General features: G+C 38.5%; 1 protein-coding gene across 4 annotated transcripts in view; it reads right to left on the bottom strand.

The window, feature by feature from the left end:
* Positions 1-10092: 10092 nt before the first annotated feature.
* Positions 10093-14672, bottom strand: part of dlg5a (discs, large homolog 5a (Drosophila)) — a 51644-nt gene continuing 47064 nt past the window's right edge. For all 4 annotated transcript variants that reach the window (XM_084735627.1, XM_084735624.1, XM_084735626.1 and 1 more), the window contains 6 exons: positions 13741-13931; positions 13481-13624; positions 13142-13269; positions 12718-12827; positions 11600-11709; positions 10093-11494 (listed from right to left, as the gene is read on the bottom strand). In XM_084735627.1, coding sequence (XP_084591753.1) covers positions 11391-11494; positions 11600-11709; positions 12718-12827; positions 13142-13269; positions 13481-13624; positions 13741-13931 — 787 coding nt within the window. In that variant the 3' untranslated portion in view covers positions 10093-11390. The remainder of the gene's footprint in view (positions 11495-11599; positions 11710-12717; positions 12828-13141; positions 13270-13480; positions 13625-13740; positions 13932-14672) is intronic.

Genomic DNA, 14672 nt, shown 5'->3' with positions numbered 1-14672 from the left:
GATTGGATTTTTCAGGCCAATGCTAATATCACCTTTCTTACAGTACTGCAATATATAACAATATATTGTATCATAACCCCTGTATCGTGATACATATTGTATCACCAGATTCTTGCCAATACACAGCTCTAAAATATAATATACAGAATATATACATAAACACATTTTTTGTAATGATCTCTCAAAAGTGGTTAACACTTATAGACTAGATATACTTATTTTACAGTTTCACTGGTATTTTTTAATAATTATAATAAACTATAATTAAAAAAACACAATTAGAGCTAAATAAATGTATATATTAAACCTGAATTAAGAATAAATGATCAAGTATACATAAAATAATGTCTATAAAATCAAAATAATCTGCACTATGTTATGTTTAAAAAAAGAAGTTTTCACATAGGCATTAGCAAACATTCTGGCCAATAATGAAAAAAAAAATCTGTATGGAGCCACAAATCTTAAAATTTCTCTCCAGTTCTCTAAGAATTGCCTACAAATGAAAATTCAGATATTAAAAGGAATAACCGTTATTCATTTCCATATATTTTATTTATTTATTTATTTATGTTTTGTCAAAACTGTAGGGAGACCGCACCACTGCAGAGGGGCAAAAGAGGCACATGCAACTTCTGAGATGCAGGTCACTGACCCCCAGTATAGTCAACCTGAATTTAAATTAAAGGGTTGAATATACATAAATAACAAATATAATCATTTGGATTATGTTCTGTTAAAAAAACGTTTTCACATAGGTGCATATCAGACAACATGTATTGTATGTTGATACAAATATTGACTGATGTGGCTGTTATAGGTCGATATCGGGCCAATTATTTCGGTAGATCGATATACTGGTCAGGCTCTACATGGCATTCATATTTGTCCACTACAAATAAAACTCACTTGGAAGTCAACTACACAGTGATACATTATGTGAGATAATGTCAAATACAAAGACTTCCCATGTTACAACCTACCCCACTACAGGGGTGAGCTGTAAAACAAGCTGGGGAGAGATGTAACAGTGAGAGGTCATTTAAGATCCACACTATCTAATTTATTAAATATTTTGACTGAATAAATTAATTAAATAAATAAACAGTTTTGAATATAGTGAACAATTTAAAGCTACTACAAGGAGTTTGTCACTGGTTATGAAACAGTATAAATTTTATACAGATGCCTCTAAATGACCTACATAAACAAACAATACTATCCACGAGAAGATTTTTTACGTCTGTATAGTCATGCTTGATGCGTTCCACTGGATTCTTTGTGAAATCAGTAGAAATGAACCCGTGTTTACATTTTCCCAGGCAAAGTTACAGTGAGTAGTATGTCAGCCAGTTAAAAGGAGAAAGGGGGAGAATTTTTTTGGATAATTTTATTTTTGACATTATATTTTGTGGTAATGGTGGAGGACCCTTTTTGTTCACAGGGCCCTCCAAAATCAACTCAATATGTAAGTTCCTTGTAGTAGCTTTAAAGTGAGAAAGGTTCACTTTATGTATGTGTGTTTTGACTGTAGAAGGTGGCATAAATGCAGAGAATCAAATTAAACAAGAGAAACTACTACTTTAGGTTTTGTAAGTCAAACCATGAACATTAGGCAAAAAAATAATTGAGATAAAAAATTTACTTTCCTACCTCTATTGGTCAGAAAATCTACAATGTTGCTCACAGAGACATGCCAATTCCCCTGCGAGCTTAAAAGGGAAATGCGAGCGTACGATATTGATGACGCAGTCGCAGCACTTTTCTTGATTGGACAAACTGACAGCGTTATAACCAACCCCGAGGTACAACACTCCCCGACCTCCCCTACTGAATTTTCATTAAGGATAGTGCTCCCTCCTTTTCAATTACTGACTGTCTGTGGCTTTTCATCCATGCATGATGGGTGTCCCTGTTTTCATTTTGGAGAAATGAACACACATACACACGCAGGCGCGCACACGCACGCACACACACGCACACACACACACACACACATATACACACACAGAGGGAATGTTATGAATGTCCTTCTCGGTCAATTACTGTAATACGCTTACACTTTTAGCTCACATATTAGGTCAAAAACAGGTGTGGATTGGTGATGACGGTGAGGCATGAGTAGCAGTACTTTATGGATGCCCCCTCAAGCAGCCAGCCAGACCAAAGGATATGGGCAAACAGCTGGCCAGGGGCCCTGAATAACCACTGACCCCTGAGCACCAGACTAGGCAGGTGCACACAGCCACCTGTGTCACAAGGCTCCAGACTTCCTGGAGGTTGTTTGCAATTCTGTCCCCAAAGTCCTTCTGAATGCTCCAAATGTGCCTATCTCTTCTGCACCAAGTGTGATTTAAAGTATAGGCGACGTAATTAACAAATATCTGAGCCCATTATCCCATGAAGTGTGCAATTATGACACTTGATCTGGAGCACAGATCATCTGAAATGTAAACATGCTTCAGCAGGGTGTGAGGAACATGTGTGATATATGTTCTATGATGGTAATTTATTGTCTGGGAAATATTAGTGCTTCTACAGAAATAGCTGCTGTAACAGAATCTTTTAACCTGGGAGGGGGGGCGAGCTGTAAAACACTGCAGACAAGCCGATCTGTAAATTATAGCACTCAAGAGTTATGAATGTCTATGCAAGCATTTTGACTTCACATAAAATAGAGGCGGTGCAGGCCAACACCGCTATCCACCACTGGTTGCTATATTGAATATGAGTCACAGAGCAAGAACAAACTCACAGGCACCAAATTTTTTGAAATATTCTCTGTTTTTTTTTTTTGCTCCACTTCATTGATGTTGAGTTTGCTTGAGAATGACCCTGCAGCTAAACAGCAAAATCTAAATAAGAGCTCTGTTGCTATGTGCCTTATGAAGCTTGATTTATGCTCTGTGGTCCCACTGAACAGCGTCTGACCAGCAGACTGTTCTGATGGGCCCTGAGCTGAAATTGTCCTCCTGCTGGTAAAATGGTGAATTGTCACATTAAAGGCAAATGATGGGAGGATCCACTGCCCCCCCCCCCCCCCCCCCTACTAGATTTTAATTAAAAAAAAAAAAAAAAGGAAAGTAAATTCTTGCTAGAACCAAATTGATACTGGTCAGGAAAGCCAAGATTTCCAATTCCTCATCATGATGAAATGTTTTATTAATGCTCATTTTTATTAAATAAGTGATGCTATTTGGAGGAAACAAGTGATACTGGAGGCTTTCAGTTGAGAGCAATAAGAATCATTCATGTTGTAGAGTCACAAGAAATTACAACACTCAACAAAAATATCAACGTAATACTTTTGTTTTTGCTCCCATTTTTCATAAGTTGAGGTAAAAGACTTTTCCTATACACACAAAAGGTTTATATGCTCTCATATTTTGTTCACAAATTTTTTAAAGCCCGGTTTAGTGAGCACTTCGCCTTTGCCAAGACAATACATCCACCTGACAGGTTTGGCATATAGAGATGCTGATTAAACAGCATGATTTATGTAAAGGTGTGACTTGGACTGGACACAGTAAAAGGCCATGCTAACATTTATTAGGTACTGAACTATGACTGTCTCTCAAAGGGATGTCAAAGTCACGACCCGACTTACTCTGTCTCTGTTTGGCTAGTGCTCATTGCCCTCATTGGTTGGGTTAATTAGATTTACGCCTGAGGGGTGACTGGTAAGGGTTAGGTTGAGAATATCAAGTAAGCCAATCAGAGGCAGAGCAGGGTGACGACTTTGCCCTCCTGGGGGTGAAAAATCTTTTTCTATGATAAACTTTTTAGATATTCTATGCTCCAGACTTTGATGTCAGTTTTATCAAAGGTTATGGGGATGATTAAAGAATACACACATTTGGAAAAATCAATCAGCAATATCACTTAGTATGCTAATCTCTGAAGTGTTTTTTTTTTTCAGGGCATTTCCTCATCAAAGGTCTTACAGTGTATATATGTTGGGTATTAGCGTCCTTCTCCGTGTATCTCCTGTAGTCTTCAATAGAACTGGCACCGAGCAAAGTAGGAATATTTAATGTAATATCCCTTCCTTCTTTTTTAGTTTCCTAGGTCCAAGACACACTTTAGCAATATAATCCTGTTGTTTAATCAGCATCCCTATATACCAAACCTGTTGGGTGGAAAAGAGAAGTGCTCACTAACATTGATATGAATTCATTTTTGAACAAAATTTGAGCCAAATAAGCCTTCTGTGTGCAAAGAAAAAAAAATAGAACAAAAACAAAAGTATTGCATTTTATATTTTATATTTTTGATTGTAATTTATGTTGTATATTAGTATTCTCTGACAAATGGGAAATCATTCCTGTTGCAGTACATGCTAAAACTTTTTGAGATCCAAATTCCAAAGCAGCAATAAGCCCCCAGAGAGGTCACAGAAAGTGAGAGCATCAGCTGCACATGCTACATACATTAAGTGTCATAGTAAATCTTGCTGGTGCTCATAGCAGAAGGGACTGGAATTGATCATCCCAGCTGTTGGGTGAATCTTCCCGAGGGCCAGCAGGATTTGAGCCGTAGGTCTCAGCGCTGTCAGATGAAGAGACTAACATGAGAGCAGTCAGGTGGTAATCCCGCAGGACGTTTCGACAGTTAACATGCTAGAGAACCGGCAGAAGCAGACGCCCCGGACCGATTCATCCCATCATGCAGAGAGATCGGCCATTGCTTGCCAGCATGGACTACAAAGATCCTTCGCTGTCAGACTTAAGACTTCTCAAGTTCAGTTGAGCTGTCAGCAGCTGTCTTGAAACAGACACCTCAGCAGGAGCGCTGGAGACCCTACCCCTTTCTAAAACAGGCGAGAGGGGACTTGGAGGACATTAAAGAATTCTGGCACAACATAGCAAACAGTATGCACCTACACCTTCACATATATCAGATGTAGTGTGAAGTTGTTAGTAACCTTGAGCAACATTCCCTGCAGAGCATTAAGTAACGTGACAGTGGCTTTTCCAAACAGTGAATGTTCTCACCAGTGTACAACTAAAAGGCAGAGTCAGTGTATGGAGTTGCAGGCAGTTTGAGGCATTAGACATGGTGGATGTTTTGAAGACACTGGGTGCTCTCTTGCCCCAGTGAACCTGACAGGCAGCTGGAGGGGAGTCATCCACTGTGACATCATTGGCCAGAGGAGCATGTGACCCAGGCTGCAGAGCTCAGAGGAAGCAACCACAAGCTCGAGGCGTCCAATCAACCAGCAAGATCTGGTGTGGCTACAGGCTGTCCAGTCGCATGGAAAACAACTCTCATAGAGAGCTGCAGAAATATAGAAAGAAATATGGAATATATAGTTTTTCCTGGACTATATATTCCTAACCCTGGGTCCATATTTATCAAAGTTTTAAGAGTTCCAGCTGAGGAGTAATAAGTTTTTCACTGAGTGTGAAAAATAGTTTATCAAGAGATTTTAACATTTGATGGTAACTCTCAGGTGATCACATCACTAATTACATGTATGTTCTGAAAAGGAATAATCAATCAGAGTCAGTGATTCACTCTGCATCAGCCACACTGTACATTCTTTTAAGAAAATGTTATTTACTTTGATCTAACTTCTCCAATAGGAATTAAAGTTACAGTGCGTAAATGTTATGTGGATTTATTGGCAAAATATGGCAGAAATTGAATGTACTATTCACGAGTATGTTTTCATTAGTATAATCACCTCACAATAAGAACTGTTGTGTTTTCATTACCTTAGAATGAGCTGTTTATAAGGGAGGGTGAGGGGAGGGTGAGGCAATTGGTATTCTGTTGGTTGCAATCTACAACCTTACCACTAGTTGCCACTAAATCCATAACACTGGTCCTTCCAGAGCAAGTCTCAACTGATCCCATGACTAATAAACGTATCACACTACATCAGCCATATTGTCCATTGTTTAATTTTGGAAAACGTTTTTTGTATTTCTGTGAGTCCATAATATCTCCAATAGGAATTAATGTGAAAATAACAACAATCTAATTAACTTATAATATATACATTTTGATTAAATAGTAGGAAAGTGACTGAAATTGAAACAAAAAAGAAACTGAGCTGAAGAAAAGTGCAAGAAAGAAATTCTGTTGCTGCTAGACAACATAAGGAGATAAATTCTACTTATCACTTGCATTTATTTTGCATAAAAAAAATCCAAATTGAAATAGGATGTAATTCTTCCTACATCCAATGACATCACTGTGACATCACTGGATGCAGGAAGAACAGATTTTGCAGCAGGGGAACTCAGATTTTCTGGGTAAAAAATAGGACACACAGAAATTTGCTTTATTTGACTACATTTACCATCAACATTGATTGGTCCTTTAAACATTTTTGTAGTAAAATTTTCCCTTTAGGGCTGTATCGTTAAGTTTGAAGAAATTTCCGTTTTTATCTTTAATTCAGGTTTGATAAACATGGACCCTGGTCTACATGTTTATATAATTAAGTCTCTCTTCCAGTCTACAGGATAAATTAAGTTATTTAAGTGACTCATGCGTACACTATGCCTGATAATGAAGAAAATCTTTTTTTTAAATTAGAAATAAGCATTTGGGGCATGTTGGTCTCTGTGATCTAGTGTGAGGACGACACATATTGACCTGTCAGCATCAAACGTGATGTATAACTGGTGTGCTGCTGAACAACAGATAGAGCCACGGCATCTTTTAAGTGTATATAAACCCGACAGTGGAGCTGCCTCCTTAATGCTGAAGCAAGGCCACGTCTTTATCGCCTGCTCTGAGATCCAGGCAGATATTGTCACACTGCCTTATCTCAACTCAGAAATTGATGGCCATTTCATCTGCCACTTTTTCATTTGCTGCTGCTTTCAACAAAATGGATTCACTTTCATCCTCATATGTCTCTGAAGGACGCCGTCACATTTCTGAGACACTGAAAGAAAATTTGCTTTCAGTTTCGCTTTCATCCTCGTCTTTAAAACCTAAATAAAAAAAGGACAAAGAGAATCATCTTATATCACTTTTTTGACTTTTTTTTCCTCAGGCATTGCCTAAACAGTCCTTGACAAAGTGGTTGCCAAACAGGATATGAATTCAAGCATTACAACCCCATTTCCTAAATATTTGGGATGTTGTGTAAAATGTAAATAACAGAATGCAATGATTTACAAATTCCTTTTGGCTTATATTCAATATCAGTACAAAGACAAGATATTTAATGTTCCAACTGATTAACTTTATTTTTTGTAGAATTTGATGCCTACAGGATAATTCCAAAAAATTTAAGACAGGGGCGACAAAAGACTGGGAGAGTGTGAAATGCTCAAAAAGCACCTGTTTGGAACATTTTCACATGTAAACAGATTACTTGGTAACAGGGAACAATAGCATTATTGATTCTCCAAAGGCTCAGTCATTCACAAGCAAGGACGGGGTGAGGTTCATCACTTGTAAAAAAAAAAAAAAAAAAAAAAAAAAAGAACATTTCTCAGCACACAAGTGCAGGAAATTTAGGGATTTCACCATCTACAAACCCTCATATCATTAAAAGATTTAGAGAAATCTCTGCACATAAGGGGCATGGCTGAAAACCAACATTGAATGTCCGTGACCTTTGATCCCTCAGGCAGCACCGCATTAAAAACTGACATTCTATAAAAGAAATGACTACATGGGCTCAGGAGCGCTTAGAAATCATGGACGTTGTGACCTCCGGGCTAAACAGGAGGACAACTATCCAGATTGTGACAGTGCAAAGTTCAAAAGCCAGCATCTGTAATGGTATATGTTGGTGCCCATGGCATCATGAATGAACTGTCACATCTGTAAAGGTCCCATTAATGCTGAAAGGTACATCTGGAGCATCTGGAGCAACATGTGTTGCCATCTAGACATCTTTTACAGGGACGTCCCTGCTTATTTCCGCAAAACAATGCCAAGACACATTCTGCACATTTTACGGCAGCAAGGCTTCATAGTAAAAGAGTTCTTGTACCAGACTGGCTTGCCTGCAGTTGAGACCTGTCTCTCACTGTACATGTGTGATGTAATGAAGTGCACAGTACTACAAGTGAGACCTCAAACTGTTGAGCCTGTGAAGTCGGATACCAAAAAAGAACAGGAAAGAATTTGACTTTCAAAACTTCAACAATTAGCGTCCTCATTTCCCAAACGTTTACTGAGTGTTGTTAAAAGAAAAGGTGATGTAACACATCTGTAAATAGCTTTTTTGGAAGATGTCGCAGGCATCAAAATTAGTATGAGTCTTCAGTTAATCGGTTTCAACATTAAATATCTCATCTTTTTGTAGAAGATCCAAAGACGACCAAAAACTCAAACCAAGGCCATGCTGTGATACAGAAAATGAATTTTATTCTCATGTTAATGTCTCAACATACAAATCACATTCTTTTTAATAAAAGAAAAGTTCAATCAGTACCTGGCATCTAGACCCTTTCTAAAAATACAACCATTTCACGTTGTATCTCGCTCTCCTTCTCTCTAACATAATCTGCTATCTACTCAGAAAAATAGTAACATTACAGTTTGCTTCTGCTTACTCTTTTAGCCCAATAGTCAAACTTGTGGACCAATTTTCCTTTGAAAAACTGTGCAAGAATAGATCCCTTTTTAATAATTCAAATAAGAAGTGATCCTTTTTTGTTCTAATTAAGAATTAAAAGGCCATTAATGAAATGTAAGGAACTGATGTGAGAGATAAAAACGTGAATTAGTTACAGTAGAAATTATAGTACCTATTTGTAGTCTACTGGAAACCTAGGAACAGTTAACGTGTTTAAGGTTAACAGGTAAACAAGTGCAAAACAGAAATAAAAAGGATAAAGTTGCCGCAGTGGATTTTGGCACAATAAGATACAGGATATGGTTTTTTCGAGGAAGGGCAGAATATTTTTGTCAATATTTTTTGCCTCCTGAATAAAAAATACAATTAAATAACAATGAAAAGTCACTAACATTTAAACAGATCAGAGGAAAATCCTTTAAGATATTACCCTGCAAATTTTGCTTCATAGTGTCTCTTTTAATGAGTACATCGATAAGTGACTGACAACCAACCACGAAAAACAAAAATAAACTCTTAAAAAAAAACATGCTAATACCTGCTAAGACATGACTTGACCGCCAGACGTTCCTAGGCATATGACCTAGTGAAAATACATGTAATATATATTTATATATATTTGTTTTTTTTTCTGATGTATCTGCATACTGTATATGTTATACTCTATATTGTTGTTAAATATATGTTAAAGAGATAGAATGATAGTTACACAGTGGTCTGTCTAGCCCTGGAGTGCATTCTGAGGAGTTAACCCGTTGGCCGCCTCTTCGGCCCGCCCTCAAAACCTCACCATTGTCATGCGCTCTACACGATACTGGTCTCAAACAGGCCCCTGAAATCATCTAGTCCAGAGCCACTTAATTTGGGGCCCGCGGGCTACATTTGGCCCACGCTGCCTTTGTTTTGACCCACCTTGGAATTTAACAAGCTCGTGCTTTTATTCTCCTCATTTTGTGAGTGCTGTGGAATTCTTACCATAATGGATACAAAATGTAAATTTTGTGTGGTTAAAAAGTACATTATCTGAATTTTACTGCAATGTACAGCACAGTGCTGTTAAGTTTCCCTTTTAAATTCTATCTAAATGACAACGTGATTAATGACCTATATAGCCTGTAATACAAGGGCTGTAACATGGGGGCATTTTGCATAAAACGCTGCTCAATATAAACTTTATAACTAATATTGATTTGTTATTCAACGTTGTCCTTGTGATACTTAAATTATATATTTTTGCCAAGCTAAAGTCAAGTTTCCACCATTGATCACAAAGGTGGACAAAATAGCTGTTTAACTTTATTAAAAGCACCTTGAGTTGCATGCACTCTCTCAGAAAAGTGTCCTTCCTTTTAAATTTATGCTCCCAAAAAGGATATGGATGTTATTTTTAACAGTCTTCTCTGCAAATGAACACAGTTACTGTTAAGCAGAGTAAAGAGTAGTGGTTTAATTATTTTGAGACATTATTTTAGATTTAGAATTATTATTATTTTCTATGAAATATAATACACTTTGATTTAATGTAACTTGACATAACATCATTTATTTTTTGCCCTCGGGCCTCCATCCAAATTAAGTTTTGCCCCTTCACTGAAAAGAAGTTGGGCACCCTAGATCTAGTCTATGATGGGCAAAGTGAATCATTGGCTTCTTGAAGAGAAACTTGCGAAAATCCTCTTTGAAGGTAGAATCAGTATGATTTGTCCAAGCTGTTTGGACACACTCAAATAATTTATTGTTGTATCTCATTCCCATGTCAAATACTGACGTTCTGGGATGGTAACCATACCGAGCAAAGCAAAATAATGAGAAATGCAGGCACAGGGCAGGGTCTCTACAGATGACGCCACTACCACAAACTTCTCACGAGTCATGAGCGATGATGTTTCTGAGTCTATACACTGGTATTAGAAAATGTTGCATATTATACCTTTAATGTTCTGGCTAAGTGACCAGGGGCCAGTTTAAGATCAGGCTTCTTCTCCGAAGGCACTTCCGAAAGGCCCACAAACTGTCCACACACCCAGCTACTATAGAAACACAATGCATAGAGCAAACATCGATGTGTTTTGAGTTTTCATGGCCGTCACTGCTGGCAGTCGGGTTCAGTAAGACCACAGCTACATACTTCAAGAGGTTTTTGATGCTTTTTGCACTTCTGTGATGAAACACCACGAGGAATGTGATGTCTGATCCTGGCATTCCATTTCTATAGCATCGTACTCATGCTAACAAACAGCCGTGATTCAACTCAACTGAAATTGTCATTACGATTGCGAACAACAGTCTCAATGTTTTCTCACTCACACACACACACACACACTCGCACACAAAAACAAACACACACAATTAGTTGTCAGTCGTCATCAAATGGGTGCATAATTGTAGGGAAACCACAATGTCATTTGGTACACGGGTGGGTCAGAGGGGGCTGAACTTCATTAGTGTTGAGGTTTGTGTACACCGGGGGGAGGGGAGGGGAGGGGGGGCACGCATTCAAGCAAATACTGAACACCAATAGTCAGACTCGTCTTTTGACTGTAAACGGACGCTTACGATGCAGCATTACAAATAACACCACCAGGAACCCTTAGGGAAGACTGAATGAACTTTAACGTCAGGATCCAGTGCTACTAACCCGCTCTGGAGTACATCAGAAATAAAAAGGAGGCTCTGATTATAAATCATAGCAAAAGACAAAATAAAAAAATATCAATAATTTACATAACTACTGTAGCTCACTGTAGTGTACCTATTGGTATAGTGTGAAAGGGTTAATTAGTGTTTTGGGGGAATGGAGATGAAAGCCGCAGCTTGCTGTAGTGGCAGCTGGTCTCCTCTAGGGGCAGCCGAGTGGAGTCCACAGGACTTTACTTTGTTCTTGATCAACTATAGTCATGATCTGAGTGCAAATGTACGGGAGGGTGCCGCCTTGGACAATACCTGCAAAGAAAAGATGACTCAGTGAAAACAGTGTGCAAATACTAACAGATAAAACTTGTATTATGAGTGGTCTGTGTTTTAAATATGCTGTGATTGCATACTAACCTGTGAAGAATTTGCTGTATTCTTGCTCTATCTTCTGTGCACTTTCAAATTGCTCCTTGGAATGTTTTTGAGATACTTTGTCTCGCAGATAAACCGGATCTTTCTGCTCCCTGCGAAACAAATGGAGACAGTCGATCAGATCAGAGCCACTGAGATCTGGATCTAGAGTCCGATGGATACGGGATTTTTGGGGCCGATGCAATAACAGCACTGGGGAGTAAAATAAATGTCCAGATATTCAGCACAATTGTAATGATCTCTCAAATGTTCTTATTAAACACTTCAAATATATGGAAAAGAGTCAGAATATTTTACAGTTTTAACAATAAACTTTATGCCTAAAATTACATCAAGGACTATATTAACTACTTTTATAGTCAATTAATCTGTCTGAGTCATTTTTTAAGGGAAAAAAAAGTAAAAATTCCAGCTTCTCAAATGGAATATTTTGTGGTTTGTTTACTCGCCTAAAGACAGTAAACTGAATCTCTGGGTTGTGGGCAAAACAAGATATTTGAGGACGTCATCTTGGGCTTTTTCACCATTTTCAACACAGCATGGCTTACTAATAACCAGCATCTTTTTAAAGAAGAATTTGAAAATGCAGATGACAGTCATCAAGGCATTTAACCAATAATCTGTTGTTCTTTACAAATGAAGACTGAATAGCCATTACTGGAGAATCGCACCACCCTTACATTGTAGATAATCGAATTATGTGACAACAAAATCTGATGAATCCTGGTAAACTTGTACAAACAATAAATACCGAGTGAGGAAGGAATACACCAGTGCTCGCAATGAGAGACTTTATTTTAAAAAGAAAAACAAAAACAAGCATGTTTCACCAGCTGTTTGGGATTATGCAAGAGTTTGTGGTGGGGTGGGGTGCTTTGACAGACGCGCCAAAGGGTTCATGGTGGGATGTAGAGTGTGAAGGCTTATCCTGCTCCATCCATCCATCCTTCCATTATCCACACACACACACACACACACACACACAGGGCGAGTACGCCTCCCTTATCAGGACAGAATATGTGGTTGAAAGAAACTAACAATGAAGGGAGATCTTTGTTCCGTGTCTCCAAGTGTGTATAAGGCAACAGGCTGCTACGTACTTGATCTGCTTGGCGTTTTTGTAGCGGACGAAGACGACAATTGGATAAATGTGAACGCTGTGGAGCCTTTCGATGGCGTGCGGGGCGATGTCGAGCAAACAGTGGCAGCCCTGCATCAACAAAAAAAAAGGAAACAGAACATTTTCATTCAACAGAAACTATTTCATAACACCGTTTCAAAATACTACCTTGGTTTAAAAACATCTGGCTAAAGGACTGCAGCTGAAATGTCCCAAATTTGATCAATGTGCAGTGTCCAACTGTTCTAACTTATATAAATTAAATACAATTACAAACAGGACTCTTGCTTTTTCATACATTGTTTAAGCAATGGCTTATCTTGTGCAAATGCAAAACGACAAATTGAACCCACTTTATCTTTCCTGATAACATCTGGTAGGAAAGAAAGGCACTGACTAAATACCTTATCTGTTATTTCCTTTATAGAAGCAACAGTGGTCACATCAAAATGGCCACTCCTGCGCTTGTAGTCGATGAAGAGGCAGTCTTTGACGCCCCGCTCAATGGCTTGCTGGGATGCCTTCATCACCTCTGCAGAGAAGACAGAAAGAGTGAAGGGGTAAACAAAACTGCTTATAGGACAAAGCATGGATATTCCTCTAAGTTTTGCTGTAATATAATCCAAATCAACCACAACTATTAAGAAGACAATAAGACAATATATCACGATGTCTTCATATAATGAACCATTTATTCTCCTGATTTGTAGACAGTTTCTAAGTCCTGGATGAGGTGAACTCACCCAGTACACATCTGCAGAACTTCCCAGGAGACTCTTTGACCAGCATCTCCTTGACGGGGTCAGTGAGCGGCCCGAGGATGAGTACCGGTCGGGGAGAGGTGCACTCCACCTTCTGGACCCGCTGGTATGCCAGGCTCACACAGTCTGACGCATGGAACACGCAGATCAGTCAAATATTCTTCTCAGTAAAGATTTTCATGGTATAATTTAGATATCTGCAGCTATTTTTTAGTCCAAAACGTCTAAACCTTTCTTCTTACCATCAAGGAAGGGGATGGAGTCTGTGCTAATGGCGTCCAGAGCCACCGTCTCTTTGCTGTCTTTGGAGCTGCTGCGTTTGTGTTTCTGTTTCCTCCTGAAGAAGGACCTGCGGGCCGCTGCAGAGAGAGTCTTACTGGAGTCTTCCTTCATTTCTGTCACACTGTGTCTCCGGTAAAACTCTTGGTCCATCCTACACCACACACACATGAACAGACTTAACGGAAGAGGAATTACACAGAAAAGACTGTGCATACATCAGTGTAAAAGTAGGAGAAGGATTGTTTCACAGATGTTGAGAGACAATTTGTTGCATTAAAGGGATAGTTCATATTATTTAATATGTGATTGTATAAGGTACTTATCAACACTTTGTGCCCCCACTTTGGAGAAGCAGAGAGGAATACAAGCAATGTACACTATATTTGAATTTTTCACCAGTTTATTTTGAATCCCTTTCCGACAAGCACCTGTCATTACACGAGCCAAATATTGCTCTCTCCAAACCAACCAAACTCCTTAAGAGGAATCTGAAATTTTACCTCCCAGAATACAGCAGTTGCTGGTCTCCTGCTGCCTCGAACTATTAGTTTCTTTATGCTATTTGGTGACTAAAGTGTTTTAGAAGGATAGTTTGGATTCATCAAAGTCACACAATAAGACAAACAAAACTATCAGATTGAAGCAGCAGTACTTCAGCAAACTCCTGTGTTTTGAGAGATAAAAGGATTTCACTTATGGAGTTTGGTTGGTTCTGAGAGTGATATTTAACTTAGAAAAATGTTGTTCCCCATCAGAAAAGGTTGTCTGGCAGCAAAGTGAAGCCGTGAAAATATTCTAAATATAGTGTATACTAAAGTGATGTTGATTTTGTTTTGGTAGACTTTCTGAAGTGGCTAAAATACCTTTAAATACATCGCTTAGCTTCCCTCCT

Source organism: Lutjanus erythropterus, chromosome 14, assembly GCF_056507025.1.
Source record: "Lutjanus erythropterus isolate fLutEry1 chromosome 14, fLutEry1.hap2, whole genome shotgun sequence".
In the NCBI taxonomy this organism is placed as follows: Eukaryota; Metazoa; Chordata; class Actinopteri; order Lutjaniformes; family Lutjanidae; genus Lutjanus; species Lutjanus erythropterus.
Note: the sequence above shows the minus strand (reverse complement) of the source record. Positions and strands in the feature narration are given on the sequence as shown.